At 44.7% G+C, this 19,858-nt stretch overlaps 1 protein-coding gene across 1 annotated transcript; it reads left to right on the top strand.

The window, feature by feature from the left end:
• Positions 1–1,661: 1,661 nt before the first annotated feature.
• Positions 1,662–19,556, top strand: rpgrip1l (RPGRIP1 like). Its single transcript, XM_055935056.1, is given in 20 exon segments — positions 1,662–2,022; positions 2,109–2,258; positions 3,486–3,499; positions 3,937–4,065; positions 4,292–4,466; positions 4,790–4,889; positions 5,127–5,242; positions 5,245–5,269; positions 8,277–8,382; positions 8,592–8,728; positions 8,870–8,876; positions 9,003–9,057; positions 9,187–9,281; positions 9,430–9,547; positions 10,059–10,190; positions 12,568–12,669; positions 14,021–14,227; positions 18,897–19,002; positions 19,294–19,346; positions 19,534–19,556. Coding segments are annotated over 20 exon segments (1,938 nt in total). The 5' UTR covers positions 1,662–1,934.
• Positions 19,557–19,858: the final 302 nt, after the last annotated feature.

Below are 19,858 nucleotides of genomic sequence, written 5' to 3'. Positions count from 1 at the left end.
AACCCACCGGTAGGCCATTGTAAATAAGAATTTGATCTTAACTGACTTGCCTAGTTAAATAAAGTTTAAAAAAAAAATTACAGATAGATAGCTAGATAGATAGATAGATAGATAGATAGATAGATAAAATAATAGATTGATGTGAATGTAGGGCTACAGTATGGATGTGGCATGCCTATAGGGATAACATAACAATAAATTAGCTATACCCAGATAAAGTATGTAAAGTATTCACCCTTTCTTCTGACCTTGTTCACTTTTTTATTTTCACTCGTTTCGTTTCACTAACCTCTCTGGTTTCTAACCGACAACAGGATCTGACCCGCTGCCCCTAGTGACACTCATCTGAATAAATTGAATAGAACCAGAGACAGCTAGGACACATTGGGGGGGAAATCTCCCTATATTACAATGGGGGAGGGAGGGGAAAGGAGGTGCGAAAAAAGTGCCCTTTACATGCTCGTCTGATCATGTGCTTGACAGTTCTGTTTTGCAGTGGAGGGGGTACGGCCTGTTGAACAAAAGGCTGAAAAGCATCATGGAACTCAACGACAGGCCAGCTCTGACAGTCAAACTAACACTGACCTGACATACAGACAGATAGGCAGGCACGACTTGCCTTCACTCCACGGCAGACCAACCACCAAAACGAAAAAGCACCCTGACCCACTCCAACCCTCCAATAAAGGAGAGATGGGAGGGCAGAGTGGGGGGGTCAAAGGTTAGGACTTAAGGAGGCAGCCATGAGAGGAGACTGTCATGCCCCAGCGCTCTCTGCGTGGCAGGCCTGGAGAGGAGCATGCAGAGTGAACTCATTCTGTCCAGTCCGGCTCTCATCTCAGCCTTCTAAATTAGCCCCATTGCCAATTCATGAAAGGCAGAGAGCTGACAGTCTGCCTGTCAAATCCCTGGCTGTAAACCAGGGCTATTTTTCCATCTCAGATTACAAATAGGCCTACATGCAAAGTTTTGGGATTATGTATAGAACAGGACCTGATTGGTGGCCCTGCTGCTTCCATTCACAGAGGGTGGTAAGAGGGAAAGAAATGGTCCTATTTCAGATGAAAGAAGAAACATACAAAACATGAAAAGGCATAGAAAGAATAGCATCAACTTCATTAGAAAATTCCCTAAACATTTAGGCTACAGCATTACTGATCTTGTAGGCCTACGGTAGAGACAGTATAAAAGACAGACACACAATGCATAAGAACATTAACTGAATTAATGTGCAAATAATGCCAATCAGCATTACAAAGTAGGCTACTGTACCATATACTTTTAGATACTGACTGCACCAAAGATTTTGGAATATATTAATTTGCCTCTTCCTCTCTGACTGTAGGCTACTCGTCCACTCTTGAAACTACATATCCAATGATTATTTTGAAACGCATGCACACATGGGAACAGGAAGAAGGTTGTTTACTAGCAACTGTCGCTGAGGAGTGAAATGTTTAGGGAATTGATAGTTAACTGTCCAAATAATTCATGTATGTTTTACACTTGGACAGATATTTTTAAACTTAACAATAGCTAGCTTGCTTAGTCAATCTAAAACTAGCTAATTTATTCTTAGTATCAGATTCGAGCTGCTTGTTTTGCTAGCTAGCTACTTTAGGTAGCCAAACCTAGCTACCTAGACTGTTTGTGAGCTCAGTCTTTTGACCTAAAAAGATAGAAACGGATTAAGCTAGTAGGGAAAGAATAAGATGCACACCTATTCAAGACAGTGATCTAGTAGTTGCATGGTTTTCCTCTGTCCTTCCTAGCTACAACAAGTCACATTTGGCTATTAAAGCAACCAAGTATTACAGTGGGGCAGGCTATGCCCTTTTAGGAGGCTGTGTACTGTTAGTTGTCTTTCATAGATGGGTTGTAAGGTTTCATAGATGGGTTATAATGTCTCTCAACCTTTATTTCCAGATTGAACCATGTCTTCATTTGCTGACGAGACGGCGGGTGATGTGCCCGTTAAAGACATCACCCTAAACCTCCCTCAAGTTGGAGTGGGATTACCAGGTTAGTAATGGCTTGAACTTCACCTTACTTTACTTTACCTTATGTTTGTCTCTAAACTGGCGGTAACTTCCTGGCTCTGCATGCAGAGTCGCTGATGGCCCAGAATGCCTGTGCACGGCAGGCGATCTCGCGGGTGAGCAGAGAGGAGGTGGAAGACCGGTTCCTACAGCTCCATGAGGAAAACCTGCTCACCCGGTGAGCAGTGAGAACTGCACGCCTGCATACACACAATAAAGGTTTCAATCCCAATGCATGACCCTACAGTATCAAACCTTAGCGTCTGAGAATTCTTCATATGTGGATTTCTTAAATATATACACTGCTCAAAAAAATAAAGGGAACACTTAAACATCACAATGTAACTCCAAGTCAATCACACTTCTATGAAATCAAACTGTCCACTTAGGAAACAACACTGATTGACAACAAATTTCACATGCTGTTGTGCAAATGGAATAGACAAAAGGTGGAAATTATAGGCAATTAGCAAGACACCCCCAATAAAGGAGTGATTCTGCAGGTGGTGACCACAGACCACTTCTCAGTTCCTATGCTTCGTGGCTGATGTTTTGGTCACTTTTGAATGCTGGCGGTGTTCTCACTCTAGTGGTAGCATGAGACGGAGTCTACAACCCACACAAGTGGCTCAGGTAGTGCAGTTCATCCAGGATGACACATCAATGCGAGCTGTGGCAAAAAGGTTTGCTGTGTCTGTCAGCGTAGTGTCCAGAGCATGTAGGCGCTACCAGGAGACAGGCCAGTACATCAGGAGACGTGGAGGAGGCCGTAGGAGGGCAACAACCCAGCAGCAGGACGCTACCTCCGCCTTTGTGCAAGGAGGTGCACTGCCAGAGCCCTGCAAAATTAACTCCAGCAGGCCACAAATGTGCACGTCTCCTGATGTACTGGCCTGTCTCCTGGTAGCGCCTCCATGCTCTGGACACTACGCTGACAGACACAACAAACCTTTTTGCCACAGCTCGCATTGATGTGCCATCCTGGATGAACTGCACTACCTGAGCCACTTGTGCGGGTTGTAGACTCTGTCTCATGCTACCACTAGAGTGAAAGCACCGCCAGCATTCAAAAGTGATCAAAACATCAGCCAGGAAGCATAGGAGCTGAGAAGTGGTGTGTGGTCACCACCTGCAGAACCATTCCTTTTTTGGGGGTGTCTTACTAATTGCCTATAATTTCCACCTTTTGTCTATTCCATTTGCACAACAGCATGTGAAATTTATTGTCAATCAGTGTTGCTTCCTAAGTGGACAGTTTGATTTCACAGAAGTGTGATTGACTTGGAGTTACATTGTGTTGTTTAAGTGTTCCCTTTATTTTTTTGAGCAGTGTATATTTTTTGGGGGGGGCGGGTATTTTTAACCCCTTTTCTCCCCAATTTCATGAAATCCAATTGATAGTTACAGTCTTGTACCATCGCTGCAATTCCCTTAAGGACACGGGAGAGGTGAAGGTCAAGAGCCATACATCCTCCGAAACACGACCCTGCCAAGCCGCACTGCTTCTTGACACACTGCTCGCTTAACTCAGAAGCCAGCCACACCAATGTGTTGGAGGAATCACATCCATCTGGCAACCGAAGTCAGCTTGCAGGCGCCCGGCCCGCCACAAGGAGTCGCTAGAGCGAGATGGAACAAGGAAATCCCAGCCGGCCATACTCTCCCCTAACCCAGACAACGCTGGGCTAACTGTGCACCGCCTCATTGGTCTCCCGGGCACGGCCGCCTGTGACACAGCCTGAGATCGAACCCGGGTCTGTAGTGATGCTTGAAGAACTGCAATACAATGCCTTAGACCACTGCACCACTCGGGAGGCCATATGTGGACTTCTAACTTTTTCTTCTATTCCCATTATATAGACGCTCTAACTTATTTAATTTCACCTTGGCTTTTCACAGGATGGCCACCAAGCTGGTGCACTTGGTGAAGGACCGTTGGCGGTTGGAGCAAATATCTGCAGGCGTGGTGCATCCAGGGAGCTGGGACGTGGAGCTAGAAGAGATGATGGAGGAGCTGCAGGAGAAGGTGGACCACTTCGAAAATAAGTGGATGCGTCCAAAATGGTACCCTTATTATTCCCTGTATAGTGCACTAGTTTTTACTAGAGCTCTGGTCAAAAGTAGTGCAGGGAATAGGGTGCCATTTGGGACACAGACAGTGTTTCCATGTGTTATCTTCTGGGATTTGAAATGCGCATCTTATCGATTGTATGTTTTGTTTATTTGCAACCCCAAATAAAATTGAATTCAAGGTCCAGGAGCTGCAGATGCAGAATGAGGCCCTGAAGCAGTGTCTGCTGGCCGCCAAACAGCACCTGCAGACGCAGAGCAAACAAACAACCCCCTACGGCCATGTCCAATCACGCGTCAACACGGGCCTGCGGAGGCTGAGGGAAGACACGGTCATACCCCCCACTGCTCCCAGAGGTGAAAAGAAATAGAATAGATACTTTATTTTCCATTTGGTTAGAAGGGAAATGTATCTTCAGCCTTTTCCCCAACCCCCAGAAACACACATGTTGAGAGTCACAGGGTCAGCTGAGACCTCTGACCTGTTGCTCTCTAAAACTCTGTCATGTATGATGAATATATGATGTCTATGCTTTATACTCTGGCCAACAAAGCCTCAAACTCTGGGCATGCCTGTGTTAGCAGTATTTCTCCCCCCCTTTAATGCACATGTTTGTTTTTGACCTGCACTAATACACCTGATTAAACTGTAAGCCTTGATGTGTCTGTGTCCCCTCCAGGACCCAGGAGTGTGGAGGTGGAGGTGAGTGGCAGGCCCCCCGCCCCCCCCAAATATGGACACCGTCTGCTGGACGACACCAGAGCTGAGATCCGGAACCTGTATAAACGGTTCTCATCAGCTACACTGTGAAGGATTCAGTGCCTCTGTAGTGTTTTTGCTCCATGTTAGCAACATTCCATCTGTTATAGTAATGCCTTTCTCTCTCTCTCTCTCTCTCTCTCTCTCTCTCTCTCTCCCTCCTCTCTCTCCCCCTCTTTCATCTCTCGCTCTCTCCTCTCTCTCTCTCTTTCTGTCTCTCCTCTCTCTGCCTCACCCTTTCTCTCTGTGTCTGTTAGTGAGAATGTGATCGAGACTGAACGGTCTCACATAGAGGATATGGACAGAGCAGCAGAGCTGCTGAGAGACCAGGTGAGGAGGAAAGAGAGAGGGTTTGAATAATCACTCCTCCACCTGTGAATCAGTAGACCACTGGACAGAGGTAACATATACACTATTGGTAAAAAGTTTTAGAACACCTACTCATTCAAGGGTTTTTCTTTATTTTTACTATTTTTACTGGCCTTCACAATCCCCCGACCTCAACCAAATTGAGATGGTTTGGGATGATTCTGACCACAGAGTGAAGGTAAAGTAGCCAACAAGTGCTCAGCACATGTGGGAACTCCTTCAGGACTGTTGGAAAATCATTCCAGGTGAAGCTGGAAATTCTTATGGCTGCAGGGGCAGTATTGAGTAGCTTGGATGAAAAGGTGCCCAGAGATGCCCAGAGTAAACTGCCTGCTCCTCAGTCCCAGTTGCTAATATATGCATATTATTATTAGTAATGGATAGAAAACACTCTGGAGTTTCTAAAACTGTTTGAATGATGTCTGTGAGTATAACAGAACTCATATGGCAGGCAAAAACCTGAGAAGAAAATCCAACCAGGAAGTGGGAAATCTGAGGTTTGTAGGTTTTCAACTCATCGCCTATCGAATACACAGTGGGGTATGGGTCAGTTTGCACTTCCTACGGTTTCCACTAGATGTCAACAGTCTTTAGAACCTTGTCTGATGCTTGTACTGTGAAGTGGGGCCGAAGGGGACGGGAATGAGTAAGGTCTATCATGAGCTGACCATGCTCTGACCATGCGCTGACCATGACATGAGAGGGAGCTCTGTTCCATCGCACTTCTGAAGACAATGGAATTCTCCGGTTGGAACTTTATTGTAGATTTATGTAAAAAACATCCTAAAGATTGATTCAAAACATCGTTTGACATGTTTTTACTGACTGTTATGGAACTTTTTGACATTTTGTCTGCTTTTAGTGAACGCGCTTCCTGACTTTGGATTTGTTTACCAAACACGCTAACAAAAATAGCTATTTGAACATAAATGATGGACATTACCGAACAAAACAAACATTTCTTGTGGAAGTGGGAGTCCTGGGAGTGCATTCCGACGAAGATCAGCAAAGGTAAGTGAAGATTTATAATGCTATTTATGAGTTTTGTTGCCTGCACAATTTGGCGGGTAACTGTATGGCTTCCTTTCGTGGCGGAACGCTGTTCTCAGATTATTGAATATTGTGCTTTTTCCGTAAAGCTTTTTGAAATCTGACACAGCGGTTGCATTAAGAACAAGTGTATCTTTAATTCTATGTAAAACATGTATCTTTCATCAAAGTTTATGATGAGTATTTCTATTATTTGATGTGGCTCTGCAATTTCTCTGGATATTTTGGAGGCATTTCTGAACATGGCGCCGATGTAAACTGAGGTTTTTGGATATAAATATGAACTTTATTGAACAAAACATATATGTATTGTGTAACATGAAGTCCCATTTTGAAAAAGTTGTAGCAAAACAATATAAACTCAGCAAAAAAAGAAACGTCCCTTTTTCAGGACCCTGTCTCGTAAAAATCAAAATAACTTCACAGGTCTTCATTGTAATGGGTTTAAACCCTGTTTCCCATGCTTTTTTTGAACATGCACAATTTATGAACATGCACCTGTGGAACAGTCGTTAAGACACTAACAGCTTACAGAAGGTAGGCAATTACAGTCACAGTTATGAAAACATAGGACACTAAAGAGGCCTTTCTACTGATTCTGAAAAACACCAAAAGAAAAATGCCCAGGGTCCCTGCTCATCTGCGTGAACGTGCCTTAGGCATGCTGCAAGGAGGCATGAGGACTGCAGATGTAGCCTGGGCAATAAATTGCAATGTCTGTACTGTGAGACGCATAAGCGCTACAGGAGACAGGACGGACAGCTGATCCTCCTCGCAGTGGCAGACCATGGGAAACAACACCTGCACAGGATCGGTACATCTGAACACCACACTTGCGGGACAGGTACAGGATGGCAACAACAACTGCCCGAGTTACACCAGGAACGCACAATTCCTCCATCAGTGCTCAGACTGTCCACAATAGTAGGTCTGTTGTAAGGCAGGTCCTCACCAGACATCACCGGAAACAACGTTGCCTATGGGCACAAACCCACCATCGCTGAACCAGAAAGGACTTACAAAAAGTGCTCTTCACTGACAAGTTTTGGTTTTGTCTCACCAGGGGTGATGGTCGGATTCGCGTTTATCGTCGAAGGAATGAGCATTACACCGAGGCCTGTACTCTGGAGCGGGATCGATTTGGACGTGGAGGGTCCGTCATGGTCTGGGGTGGTGTGTCACAGCCTCATCGGACTGAGCTTGTTGTCATTGCAGGCAATCTCAACACTGTGCGTTACAGGGAAGACATCCTCTTCCCTCATGTGGTACCCTTCCTGCAGGCTCATCCTGACATGACCCTCCAGCATGATAATACCACCAGCCATACTGCTCGTTCTGTGCATGATTTCCTGCAAGACAGGAATGTCAGTGTTCTGCCATGGCCAGCGAAGAGCCCGGATCTCAATTCCATTGAGCACGTCTGGGACCTGTTGGATCGGAGGGTGAGGGTAGGGCCATTCCCCCAAAAAATGTCCGGGAACTTGCAGGTGCCTTGGTGGAAGAGTGGGGTAACATCTCACAGCAAGAACTGGCAAATCTGGTGCAGTCCATGAGGAGGAGATTCACTGCAGTACTTAATGCAGCTGGTGGCCACACCAGATACTGACTGTTACTTTTGATTTGACCCCCCTTTGTTCAGGGACACATTATTCCATTTCTGTTAGTCACATGTCTGTGGAACTTGTTCAGTTTATGTCTCAGTTGTTGAATCTTGTTATGTTCATACAAATATTTACACATGTTAAGTTTGCTGAAAATAAACGCAGTTGACAGTGAGAGGACGTTTCTTTTTTTTCTGAGTTTATATTGTGGATTGGAAATGATGCAGACAATTACATAGATGGAAGCTAAAGTCTATTTGCAATGTTAAAGCTGATCTACCCCCTCGGTAATTATTTGAAATAATAAATAACGTACAAATACACACACACTATATGGGGAATAGTGAACAAAAGCATACCCCTTGTATTGTGTTGTGGTGTCTCCAGGTCTACTATCAAGGACAAGGTGGAGATGATCCGGCTGCAGAAACAGCTAGTTGAGAAGGGCAACGCATTCACTGTGCTCGAGGGCAGATTCCTACAACTCCAAGAGGTGAAACACAACAGCATGTTACAGGAGACACTAGTTGATTAGCAATGCTCTAGCACATGGGTGGGCAAACTTTTGGAAAATGTTTTGTTCTCCCCAGCACATTGTAATCAATAGTCGTCATGGAAACTTCAAATAACTTGTTCTTTCTAAAGAACACATACTGTTTAAACCCAGTCACCATGGTAATGACCCCTATGTTGTGATTGCAGAATCAGCGGACCCCGAAAACCAGTCATGAAGCTGTGATGGCCAAGATGGACGAGCTCACGGGCCATCTGAAAGACGAGCAAGTGAGGAGTCTTGGCCTGGAGAGCCAACTACAGGCCAACTCATTCTCACAGAGGAGGTAACCTTGCAATACATTTGGGCTGGTTTCCCAGACACAGGTTAAGCCAAGTCCTCGACTAAAAAAGCACTTTCAATGGAGATTCTCCGTTGAGCATGCTTTATAGTCCTGGACTAGGCTTAATCTGTGTCTGGGAAACAGCCCTTTGGTTTAGCCTTTTAGTAGACTCTCTTATCAAGAGCAATTTGATGAGGCTGATACAGTCTCAACATCGTAGGGAAACTCTTGGCTAACCTTTTGACTAATTAACTATCCTCTTTTAAATGAAACACAGTTGCAGGAGCGAATCCATGACCTGGAGAAGGAGAAAGAGCTGCTAAAGGAGAACTGTGATAAACTAATGAACAGGTGAGGGATTTGACTCCACGTTTGTATTTTTCTTTGCATGTTGAAATCCTATATTAAAAACTTTTTTCTGCATGACTATTTTGTGGATTACATTTGGTTTTGTGTTCCAGGTCCTTTCTACGTAATCCGGGAACATCTAGCCCAGCTAGAGGTAGCACTGAAGTCTGACCTGACAGACCAAAACAAGATTCTGGACAAGATCAAGGTTGAAAGAAGTATCAGTCGACCAGGACCTTTGTGTCTTTAAAATTGTTTTGTGTGAATTCAGATTTACAAAAAAAAAAAAAAATTTTTTTTTTACTTGATCAGGTGACATACTTTGTAGAAAATGTCACTGTTTTCCTGTGTCTCAGGTGGAACTTGAAGCAGTGACACGTAAGATGAATGACTCCAAACTAGAGTACGAGCTGAAATTGGAACATCTTTCCCAGCTGCTGGACATGAGGGCTGTCAAGATTAAGAAACTAGAGGGTGTTGATTTCTTCCTACAAGATTGTTGTGTACTGTGTTGTGTTGATTTAGTTGTTTTGTGTTGTTTTGTCTAATTTTGTGTAGTTTGGTCGTGTCCGGTTTAGTCTTTCTCTCTGTAACTGAAACAGGTGTTCTTGTTTTACTGTGCTCTCTCCATTCATCCTGCAGCCCAACTGAAAGACATCGTTGTACTGTGCTCTCTCCATTCATCCTGCAGCCCAACTGAAAGACATCGTTGTACTGTGCTCTCTCCATTCATCCTGCAGCCCAACTGAAAGACATCGTTGTACTGTGCTCTCTCCATTCACCCTGCAGCCCAACTGAAAGACATTGTTGTACTGTGCTCTCTCCATTCATCCTGCAGCCCAACTGAAAGACATCGTTGTACTGTGCTCTCTCCATTCACCCTGCAGCCAAACTGAAAGACATTGTTGTACTGTGCTCTCTCCATTCACCCTGCAGCCCAACTGAAAGACATTGTTGTACTGTGCTCTCTCCATTCATCCTGCAGCCCAACTGAAAGACATCGCCTAAGGCACCAAACCCAACATCTCCGACGACGACGTGGCCGAAGAGTTTGACAAGACCATTCACCTGGAGCGAGGAGAGAACCTCCAGGAAATCCACATCGGCACGGCGACTATTTGAGAAACAGACACATCACAAGTCCTCAACTGGCAGCTTCATTAAATAGTACCCGCAAAACACCAGTCTAAAGGTCAACAGTGAATAGATGACTCCGAGGTGCTGGCCTTCTAGGCAGAGTACATCTGTCCAGTGTCTGTGTTCTTTTACCCATCTAAATCTTGTATTTGTATCGGCCGGTCTGAGATATGGCTTTTTCTTTTCAACTCTGCCTAGAAGGCCAGCATCCCGGTGTCGCCTCTTTACTGTTGACGTTGAGACTGGTGTTTTTCAGGTACTATTTAATGAAGCTGCCAGTTGAGGACTTGTGATGTGTCTCTTTCTCAAACTATGTACTAATGTACTTGTCCTCTTGCTCAGTTGTGCACCGGGGCCTCCCACTCCTCTTTCTATTCTGGTTAGAGCCAGCTTGCGCTGTTCTGTGAAGGGAGTAGTACACAGCATTGTATGAGATCTTCAGTTTCTCTGCAATTTCTCGCATGGAATAGCCTTCATTTCTCAGAACAAGAATAGACTGACAAATTTCAGAATAAAGTTTTGTTTCTGGACATTTTCAGCCTGTAATCGAACCCACAAATGCTGATGCTCCAGATACTCATCTAGTCTAAAGAAGGCCAGTTTTGTTGCTTCTTTAATCAGCATTAAACAGCACAACAGTTTTCAGCTGTGCTAACATAATTGCAAAATGGTTTTCTAATGATCAATTAGCTTTTTAAAATTATAAACTTGGATTAGCTAACACAATGTGCCATTGGAACACAGGAGTGATGGTTGATGATAATGGGCCTCTGTACGCCTATGTAGATATTCCATGAAAAATCTGCCGTTTCCAGCTACAATAGTCATTTACAGCATTAACTATGTGTCATGCCCTGACCTTAGAGAGACTTTTTATTCTCTATTTTGGTTAGGTCAGGGTGTGACTAGGGTGGGTACTCTCGTTTTTGTATTTCTATGTTGGCCTGGTATGGTTCCCAATCAGAGGCAGCTGTTTATCGTTGTCTCTGATTGGGGATCATATTTAGGCAGCCTTTTCCCACTGGGTTTTTGTGGGATCTTGTTTTTGTGTAGTGCCTGTGAGCACTGCATTTGCTTCACGTATCGTTACTCTTTATTGTTTTTTTGTGAGTTTCATCTAATAAACATGTGGAACTCTACACACGCTGCGCCTTGGTCCATTTATTCCAACGATTGTGACACTATGTCTACAATTTGATGTTTTCATTTTAATGGACAAAAAAGTTGCTTTTCTTCTGTGTGTGTGTGTGTGTGTGTGTGTGTGTGTGTGTGTGTGTGTGTGTGTGTGTGTGTGTGTGTGTGTGTGTGTGTGTGTGTGTGTGTGTGTGTGTGTGTGTGTGTGTGTGTGTTAAAGAAAATGTAGTCTCTGCCACATTTCAAAATGTGTATAATTTCAGGAAATTAGCTTTAAAATAGCAAAAAAAAAATCACTGTAGCCAACAGGAGGTTCAATCCGCAAGTGCTTAATTGGTCACGTCCATGGCCAGACCCAACCATGCCATACCACCTAAGCCCCATTTTGATCCAGAAGAAAACCCTGTAATCGTTACCGACCGGGGGGCCCCCATTTGATTTGTAAGTCAATCTCACTCAATATATTAAAAACTGCATACATTTATTGCCATCCTATGGCAAAATGTGTGGAATTGCAGTAAATGTGCAATTAAGACTGCTGATTTTCCCTCCACCCATGGCAAAATTAGTAGAATTCCAGCAAATTAGTTATACAACTTTCAAATTGTCTCTCCGTCCCATGGCAAAATGTGTAGAATTGTTGGGAATTAACTAGCCCCCGCTAAAATGTTTTGCGCTTGAAAATAGAACTTGGTTCTATTTGTGAAGCTTGACGGTCTGCAAGTCCTGCGTCTCCCATCTCCTCATTGGTTTTTAGATGAAGATGAACTGCGGTCCACACTCCAGTCCAGTTGGTGGTGGAAATGTACCTTAGAGTTGTTTGCCAACCGCCATATAATGTCCAAAGAAGAAGAAGAACCCTGAAGGAGGAGAGATTACTAAAAAGTAACTTGGTTTACCCTTTTATCTGTGGATTAATTGTCGGAGTAGAGGACCTTGTGCATTTCAGGCAAAATAACAACCCAATGTTTATATCCCAGGACAAATTAGCTAGCAACCACAAGCTAGCTAGCTAAATTGCCATAAATGTTTGCTTTTCGACCTGTTCCCAAATTAATATAGTTGATTCAGAGTTAGTTTTGATATTTCAACCTGCGTGTCCTGATCACATCTGGTGTGGATGGACAAATTCAAGATGCGCACGCTGACGCACGTGTGCACGAGCGGTCTGGTCAGCATGTTATCCTCCCCCCTCTTTCCATCTCTCCCTCCCCCAAATGCAGAAGAGGCGCCAGCAGCAGAAGATGAGGATCAGACTGAATCGATCCTCTCAGACAGTGATGACTGCATTGTTCCTGGGCAGTCCTCCATGGGACGGAAGGTGGGTGAACCAGGGATACAGGATAGAACCTAGCCTGTTTACCTTGTACACTTCCATGAACCTCAGTCCGTAGAGGATAGGAGTATAGTACCGTTGGATAGGAAGTACTGTATCAAGGTTATTGGGCTTGTTGTGTTTATATCAAGGCCATTGGATCTTGAGGGTCCAGTATCACAGGAAAAAAACAGCAGCATCCAGGTGAAAGCTGTATATCAGCTTTGGAAAGACAAGTTTTTTTTCAACAAGTCTAGTTGCCTTTGTTTGTTTTTATTAGATTTGTATTGTTTATCTTGCCAACGCCGTTGTTTGGACGAACGTCTAGTGCTGTAGGTATATCTGCTTCATGCTGAGGTTTGGTACTGATCGCCTTTAACCAGTTTGGCAGATTGGATTTTTTCTTCTTATTGAAAGCCCAAAACAAAACACAGGTGTTCATGAATCATTCATGGTGTGGGTTTGCACTGTAGAGATATGATGTCGAATTTAATATTAGCAGCATTATTGTTGTTGATGGATAGAAAAGCTTAGAAAGATAGCTAGAAAAATATTTCTTACTGATCATCTGGATGGGAGCGATTGTTCTGCAAGTATGTCCCTTTCACATCATCTGCTTAGAATTTTATTTTACACTGAAATTACAATTTACTTTGATTATTGTAGAAGTTTATATTTCAGTACATTTTTTTAACCATTATTTAACTAGGCAAGTCAGTTAAGAACAAATTCTTATTTTCAATGATGGCCTAGGAACAGTGGGTTAACAGCCTTGTTCAGGGGCAGAACGACAGATTTTTACCTCATCCGCTCAGGGATTTAATCTTGCAACCTTTCGGTTACAAGTCCAACACTCCAGGCTACCTGCCGCTAGGCTACCTGACCCTTCAAACATATTAGGAAGTATAAAAAATATTTATTTCTGTGCACTCATTGCAACAGATTGGACAGCGAGAACGGCATTAAGCCAATCAGAGCACAGGAGAGCGGAGCCTTCAGGCAAATCCCAGGCTAGTTAGACAGACAGACATGGTTCCAGCCGTCCATCACCTAAACACTATCTGTTTCTATCTGAGGCGGAGCTGTTGTCTGAAGAAATGGATATCAACAGAGAAGACTTATATGTATTTAAGTCTTTCAATGTTTTGACTAGAGCGTGTTGTTTTCTTTTATGCATTTTATAAAATGTTCAATTACTTACTGACACCTCTCTTCACCAAAGATTTTCATGGGGCCATGACTGTGTGGAATACTTCCGTCATTACTACCCTGGTTGATAAGTTAAGATTCTATGGTGTGTTCCTATAGACCCATCATCAGCCTACTGAATAGGGATCCACAACAGCAATAATAACCACTAGACTTTCCAAAATCCAATCCAAAATCTGAGCGTGTGCGTTTGGAGATCGTGTCTCAGACACTGAGGCCTGAGTCTCGGGCGGCAGCAGACAGCAGCGTGGTCAGGCTGTTTGTAGAGTACTTCCTGTTGGACATTCCCTCTGAGAAGACCCCTCTGTCCCTGCCCAAGCCCCCACCTGGCAAGACCAGCCACTACAACTACAGCAATGGTAAGGGATAATGGAGAGTGTTCACATACACACAGTCACTCACTCATACACTGACTCACTCACTCATACACTGTACAAAACATTAATAACACCTTCCTAATATTGACTTGCACCCCCCTCAGAACAGCCTCAATTCGTCGGGGCATGAACTACAAGGTGTCAAAACCATTCCACTGGGATGCTGGCCCAATTTGACGCCAATGCTTCCCACACTTGTGTCTAGTTGGCTGAATGTCCTTTGGGTGTTGGACCATTTTTGATACACATGGGAACTGTTGAGTGTGAAAAACCCAGCAGCGTTGCAGTTCTTGACTCAAACCAGTGCGCCTGGCACCTACTACCATACCCCGTTCAAAGGCACTTATATATTTTGTCTTGCCCATTCACCCTCTGAATGGCACATAATTGTCTCAAGGCTTAAAAATCCTTCTTTAAACTGTCTTCTCCCCTTCATCTACAGTGATTTGACGTGGATTTAACAAGTTTTTATTTTATTTTTTTATTTCACCTTTATTTAACCAGGTAGGCTAGTTGAGAACAAGTTCTCATTTGCAACTGCGACCTGGCCAAGATAAAGCATAGCAGTGTGAACAGACAACAACACAGAGTTACACATGGAGTAAACAATAGACAAGTCAATAACATGGTAGAAAAAAGAGAATCTATATACAATGTGTGCAAAAGGCATGAGGTAGGCAATAAATCGAATAATTACAATTTAGCAGATTAACACTGGAGTGATAAATCATCAGATGATCATGTGCAAGAAGAGATACTGGTGTGCAAAAGTGCAGAAAAGTAAAATAAATAAAAGCAGTATGGGGGTGAGGTAGGTAAATTGGGTGGGTGGTTTACAGATGGACTATGTACAGCTGCAGCGATCGGTTAGCTGCTCGGATAGCAGATTTTTAAAGTTTTTGAGGGAGATAAAAGTCTCCAACTTCAGAGATTTTTGCAATTCGTTCCAGTCGCAGGCAGCAGAGAACTGGAAGGAAAGGCGTCCAAATGAGGTTTTGGCTTTAGGGATGATCAGTGAGATACACCTGCTGGAGCGCGTGCTACGGGTGGGTGTAGCCATCATGACCAGTGAACTGAGATAATGCGGCACTTTGCCTAGCATAGCCTTGTAGATGACCTGGAGCCAGTGGGTCTGACGACGAACATGTAGCGAGGGCCAGCCGACTAGGGCATACAGGTCGCAGTGGTGGGTCGTATAAGGTGCTTTAGTAACAAAACGGATGGCACTGTGATAAACTGCATCCAGTTTGCTGAGTAGAGTATTGGAGGCTATTTTGTAGATGACATCGCCGAAGTCGAGGATCGGTAGGATAGTCAGTTTTACTAGGGTAAGTTTGGCGGCATGAGTGAAGGAGGCTTTGTTCCGGAATAGAAACCCGACTCTAGATTTGATTTTGGATTGGAGATGTTTGATATGAGTCTGGAAGGAGAGTTTGCGGTCTAGCCAGACACCTAGGTACTTATAGATGTCCACATATTCTAGTTCGGAACCGTCCAGGGTGGTGATGCTAGTCGGGCGTGCGGGTGTAGGCATCGAACGGTTGAAAAGCATGCATTTGGTTTTACTAGCGTTTAAGAGCAGTTGGAGGCCACGGAAGGAGTGTTGTATGGCATTGAAGCTCGTTTGGAGGTTAGATAGCACAGTGTCCAGGGAAGGGCCGGAAGTATACAGAATGGTGTCGTCTGCGTAGAGGTGGATCAGGGAATCGCCCGCAGCAAGAGCAACATCATTGATGTATACAGAGAAAAGAGTCGGCCCGAGAATTGAACCCTGTGGTACCCCCATAGAGACTGCCAGAGGACCGGACAACATGCCCTCCGATTTGACACACTGAACTCTGTCTGCAAAGTAGTTGGTGAACCAGGCAAGGCAGTCAATAGAAAAACCGAGGCTATTGAGTCTGCCGATAAGAATATGGTGATTGACAGAGTCGAAAGCCTTGGCCAGGTCGATGAAGACGGCTGCACAGTAATGTCTTTTATCGATGGCGGTTATGATATCGTTTAGTACCTTGAGCGTGGCTGAGGTGCACCCGTGACCGGCTCGGAAACCGGATTGCACAGCGGAGAAGGTACGGTGGGATTCGAGATGGTCAGTGATCTGTTTGTTGACTTGGCTTTCGAAGACCTTAGCTAGGCAGGGCAGGATGGATATAGGTCTGTAACAGTTTGGGTCCAGGGTGTCTCCTCCTTTGAAGAGGGGGATGACAGCGGCAGCTTTCCAATCCTTGGGGATCTCAGATGATACGAAGGAGAGGTTGAACAGGCTGGTAATAGGGGGTGCGACAATGGCAGCGGACAGTTTCAGAAATAGGGGGCCCAGATTGTCAAGCCCAGCTGATTTGTATGGGTCCAGGTTTTCCAGCTCTTTCAGAACATCTGCTATCTGGATATGGGTAAAGGAGAAGCTGGGGAGGCTTGGGCGAGTAGCAGCGGGGGGAGCGGGGCTGTTGGCCAAGGTTGGAGTCGCCAGGTGGAAGGCATGGCCAGCCATTGAGAAATGTTTGTTGAAGTTTTCGATTATCACGGACTTATCAGTGGTGACCGTGTTATCTAGCCTCAGTGCAGTGGGCAGCTGGGAGGAGGTGCTCTTGTTTTCCATGGACTTTACAGTATCCCAGAACTTTTTGGAGTTAGAGCTACAGGATGCAAATTTCTGCTTGAAAAAGCTGGCCTTTGCTTTCCTGACTGACTGCGTGTATTGGTTCCTGACTTCCCTGAACAGTTGTATATCACGGGGGCTCTTCGATGCTATTGCAGTTCGCCACAGGATGTTTTTGTGCTGGTCGAGGGCAGTCAGGTCTGGAGTGAACCAAGGGCTATATCTGTTCTTGGTTCTGCATTTTTTGAACGGAGCATGCTTGTCTAATATTGTGAGGAAGTAACTTTTAAAGAATGACCAGGCATCCTCAACTGACGGGATGAGGTCAATATCCTTCCAGGGTACCCGGGCCAGGTCGATTAGAAAGGCCTGCTCGCAGAAGTGTTTCAGGGAGCGTTTGACAGTGATGAGGGGTGGTCGTTTGACCGTGGACCCGTGGCGGATACAGGCAATGAGGCAGTGATCGCTGAGATCTTGATTGAAGACAGCAGAGGTGTATTTGGAGGGCGAGTTGGTCAGGATAATGTCTATTAGGGTGCCCATGTTTACGGATTTAGGGTTGTACCTGGTGGGTTCCTTGATGATTTGTATGAGATTGAGGGCATCAAGCTTAGATTGTAGGACTGCCGGGGTGTTAAGCATATCCCAGTTTAGGTCACCTAACAGAACAAACTCTGAAGCTAGATGGGGAGCGATCAATTCACAGATGGTGTCCAGGGCACAGCTGGGAGCTGAGGGGGGTCGGTAGCAGGCGGCAACAGTGAGAGACTTATTTCTGGAGAGATTAATTTTTAAAATTAGAAGTTCGAACTGTTTGGGCATAGACTTGGAAAGTATGACAGAACTTTGCAGGCTATCTCTGCAGTAGATTGCAACTCCTCCCCCTTTGGCAGTTCTATCTTGACGGAAAGTGTTATAGTTGGGTATGGAAATCTCAGAGTTTTTGGTGGCCTTCCTAAGCCAGGATTCAGACACGGCAAGGACATCAGGGTTGGCAGAGTGTGCTAAAGCGGTGAGTAAGGCAAACTTGGGGAGGAGGCTTCTGATGTTGACATGCATGAGGCCAAGGCTTTTTCGATCACAGAAGTCAACAAATGAGGGTGACTGGGGACATGCAGGGCCTGGGTTTACCTCCACATCACCCGAGGAACAGAGGAGTAGTAGAATGAGGGTGCGGCTAAAGGCTATCAAAACTGGTCGCCTAGAGCGTTGGGGACAAGGAATAAAAGGAGCAGATTTATGGGCGTGGTAGAATAGATTCTGGGCATAATGTGCAGACCAGGGTATGGTGGGGCACGGGTACAGCGGAGGCAAGCCCAGGCACTGGGTGATGATAAGAGAGGTTGTATCTCTGGACATGCTGGTCTCAATGGGTGAGGTCACCGCATGTGTGGGGGGTGGGACAAAGGAGGTATCAGAGGTACGGAGAGTGGAACTACGGGGTCCATTGCAAGCCAAAACAATGATAACTAGCCTGAACAACAGTATGTAAGGCATATTGATATTAGAGAGAGACATACAATAAGGCATAAAGTGATTGCAGGTCATGATTGGGAGAGCTAGCTAAAACAGCAGGTGAAATAACAGCAGCTAGTCAGCTAACACAGCAACAGAAGGTAAAAATGGCGACGACTGGGCAGAGAGGGTCGGATTAACTACACACAGATCCTGAGTTAAGGCACAGAGCCGACAGATAAACACAAATAAACAGAATGGAGTACCGTGAATTAATGGACAGTCAAGCAGGCATCAGCTATGTAGCCAAGTGGCATCAATAAGGAACCATAGCTTTCACCTGAATTCACCTGTTCAGTCAGGTCATGGTAAAGAGCAGGTGTTCATAATGTTTTGTCCACCCAGTGTAAATACTCTGTTATTGTCCTTGATGGAACCCATGCCAGTGTAGAATTTTAGCTTCCGATCAGGTATCTAGAGAAAAACTGACAGGCTTGATGGAGCAACTCTGAAATGTTTCCTCTATTGGGTCAGGTGTGTATACTTGGAGTGTCAGATGTGATTCAGTAAGCCATGCCTTGTTTCTACTGACAGTGATTCATGTGGACATAAAGAATAACAAGACCAGACAGGTGATTCTGAGGGGGGTACTAGAGGGACGCAACCCACAAATGGAAAGGTTAGGAAAAAATAGTGTTTTGTACATTACCTGTGCATGCATATAAAAAATTTGACAAAGCTGAGATTTCCCTGGCAAGACTGAAAGTAACATTAGACAACATTACTGCCAGGTAGAAAATAACCTAAATCAATAGACCAGATAGTGATGAGCTATGTGTTTCTATGTGGCGTCGCTCGTCATGGAAGACTGTTGTAGACTGAATTGGTCTAGAGATGACAGACTGTAGATCTGTGAATGTACAGACCGTTGCCTGACAACTGACCTGTTGTGATTGGTCCTGTCTGACCTCTGGTGTGTGACCTACTTAAGGATCCCTAATATCCTGGAGCAACAACAGGACTTGATTGAGACCAGCCTGAACAGTAAGTATTGTGTGTGTGTATAGAGTGTTGCAAACTAGGTGTTTATGTCAACTTGTGCAACAGGAAGTAATCCCTCTCTTTTTCTGTGTGCAACTCTCTGTCTTCCCTCCTTTTCTTTTACTTCTTCTCCCTTTCCGCTCCTCCTCCCCCTCTTTGTCTGCCTGGGTGTGTAGTTGTCGATGTGCAGGACAGCAGTGTGGGGATGGGTAGTCTGTGTGTCTGTAGAGGGACTGGAGGCACTACAGTCTATCATGGAGGACCCAGACCATAACCACACTCCTGTTCTCACTGGAATCAGAGGCAGAGGGTTAAATCACACCACACATTTCACTAGTGCGAAAGACTGCATCACTGTCTCCTGCATGCCACAAGACTGTGTTGGCTCACTGAGCTAAAGCCTAGGTATTAGCTAGCACAAGTCTTCTGGTCTCAGGCAAGGTTACTTATCTCATAAATATTGTTCACCAAATCACCACTGTAACACTATAAATACATTTTACTGCTGTTTACAC

The sequence above is a fragment of the Salvelinus fontinalis genome, chromosome 9, assembly GCF_029448725.1.
Source record: "Salvelinus fontinalis isolate EN_2023a chromosome 9, ASM2944872v1, whole genome shotgun sequence".
Taxonomy (NCBI): domain Eukaryota; kingdom Metazoa; phylum Chordata; class Actinopteri; order Salmoniformes; family Salmonidae; genus Salvelinus; species Salvelinus fontinalis.
Note: the sequence above shows the minus strand (reverse complement) of the source record. Positions and strands in the feature narration are given on the sequence as shown.